General features: G+C 39.2%; 1 protein-coding gene across 1 annotated transcript in view; it reads left to right on the forward strand.

Moving 5' to 3' along the window:
* LOC137611259 (4-galactosyl-N-acetylglucosaminide 3-alpha-L-fucosyltransferase 9-like) overlaps positions 1-463 on the forward strand; it is a 1017-nt gene extending 554 nt beyond the window's left edge. The window contains exon 1 of the mRNA XM_068339362.1: positions 1-463. This exon is cut by the window's left edge and continues 554 nt beyond it. Within this exon, the coding sequence (XP_068195463.1) occupies positions 1-463 (463 nt within the window).
* The last annotated feature ends 456 nt before the right edge of the window (positions 464-919 follow it).

The raw sequence follows: 919 nt of genomic DNA on the forward strand, positions 1-919 counted from the left end.
CTATGAACTGCGAAAGTATGTTCCAATTTCTGGTTATGGAAAATATTTTGGAAAACCCCTTACTGCCACTGAATACTACCGCACTTTATCTAAATGTAAGTTCTATCTTGCTTTGGAAAACTCCATCCACATGGACTACATTACGGAAAAATTCTTCAATGCACTCTCTTTGAAGACAGTTCCAGTGGTTCTTGGCCCACCCAGAGAGAATTATGAGAGAATTATCCAGGGAGACGCCTTCATCCACGTGGATGACTTCAAGTCGCCGAAGGAGCTGGCTGATTACCTGCTGCTGCTAGACAAGAATGAAGAAATGTACCTCAAATACTTTGAGTGGCAGCGGCACTTTAAAGTTAAGAAGCACACTTCCTGGGAATTCCGTGCATGCCGAGTTTGTGATCATGTGCGTCGGCACAAGGAGTACAAGACAATCAACCTTCACAAGTGGTTCTGGGACGAATAAGATCCTGGAGGGGTGTACACTGGTTGGTTTGATTTTAAAGGCGGTGCTTTAATTTTTTTGTCCTTTACCAAACAACATGGTTCATTATTGTTCTGTCCCAAACTACCAAACAATGTTTCTCTGCTGGTTGAGTACCAAACAGAAAAATCTCTCTGATGCTCTAATTTTTCAGCCATTTTTGTCTCACTCCTTTACTTGATCATTAACTTTTCATGAGTTATAGATACACATTAACTACAGATGTTATTATTTCAACTCATATGTTTTGATGTTTTTGTTCTATGATTAGTGTGAGTCCTTTATTAAATGGATGTTTCAGTATGATAGATAACACTCACGATTTGGTGTTCCACTGCCTGCTCCCAGCTTTCACTGCAGATCACAATGTCATCTGTGAACATAATGGTTTTTCTTTTATATAATTCATGAGGCTTTTTTGGAACATTTATCTGTTAG

Source organism: Antennarius striatus, chromosome 17, assembly GCF_040054535.1.
Source record: "Antennarius striatus isolate MH-2024 chromosome 17, ASM4005453v1, whole genome shotgun sequence".
Classification (NCBI taxonomy): Eukaryota; Metazoa; Chordata; class Actinopteri; order Lophiiformes; family Antennariidae; genus Antennarius; species Antennarius striatus.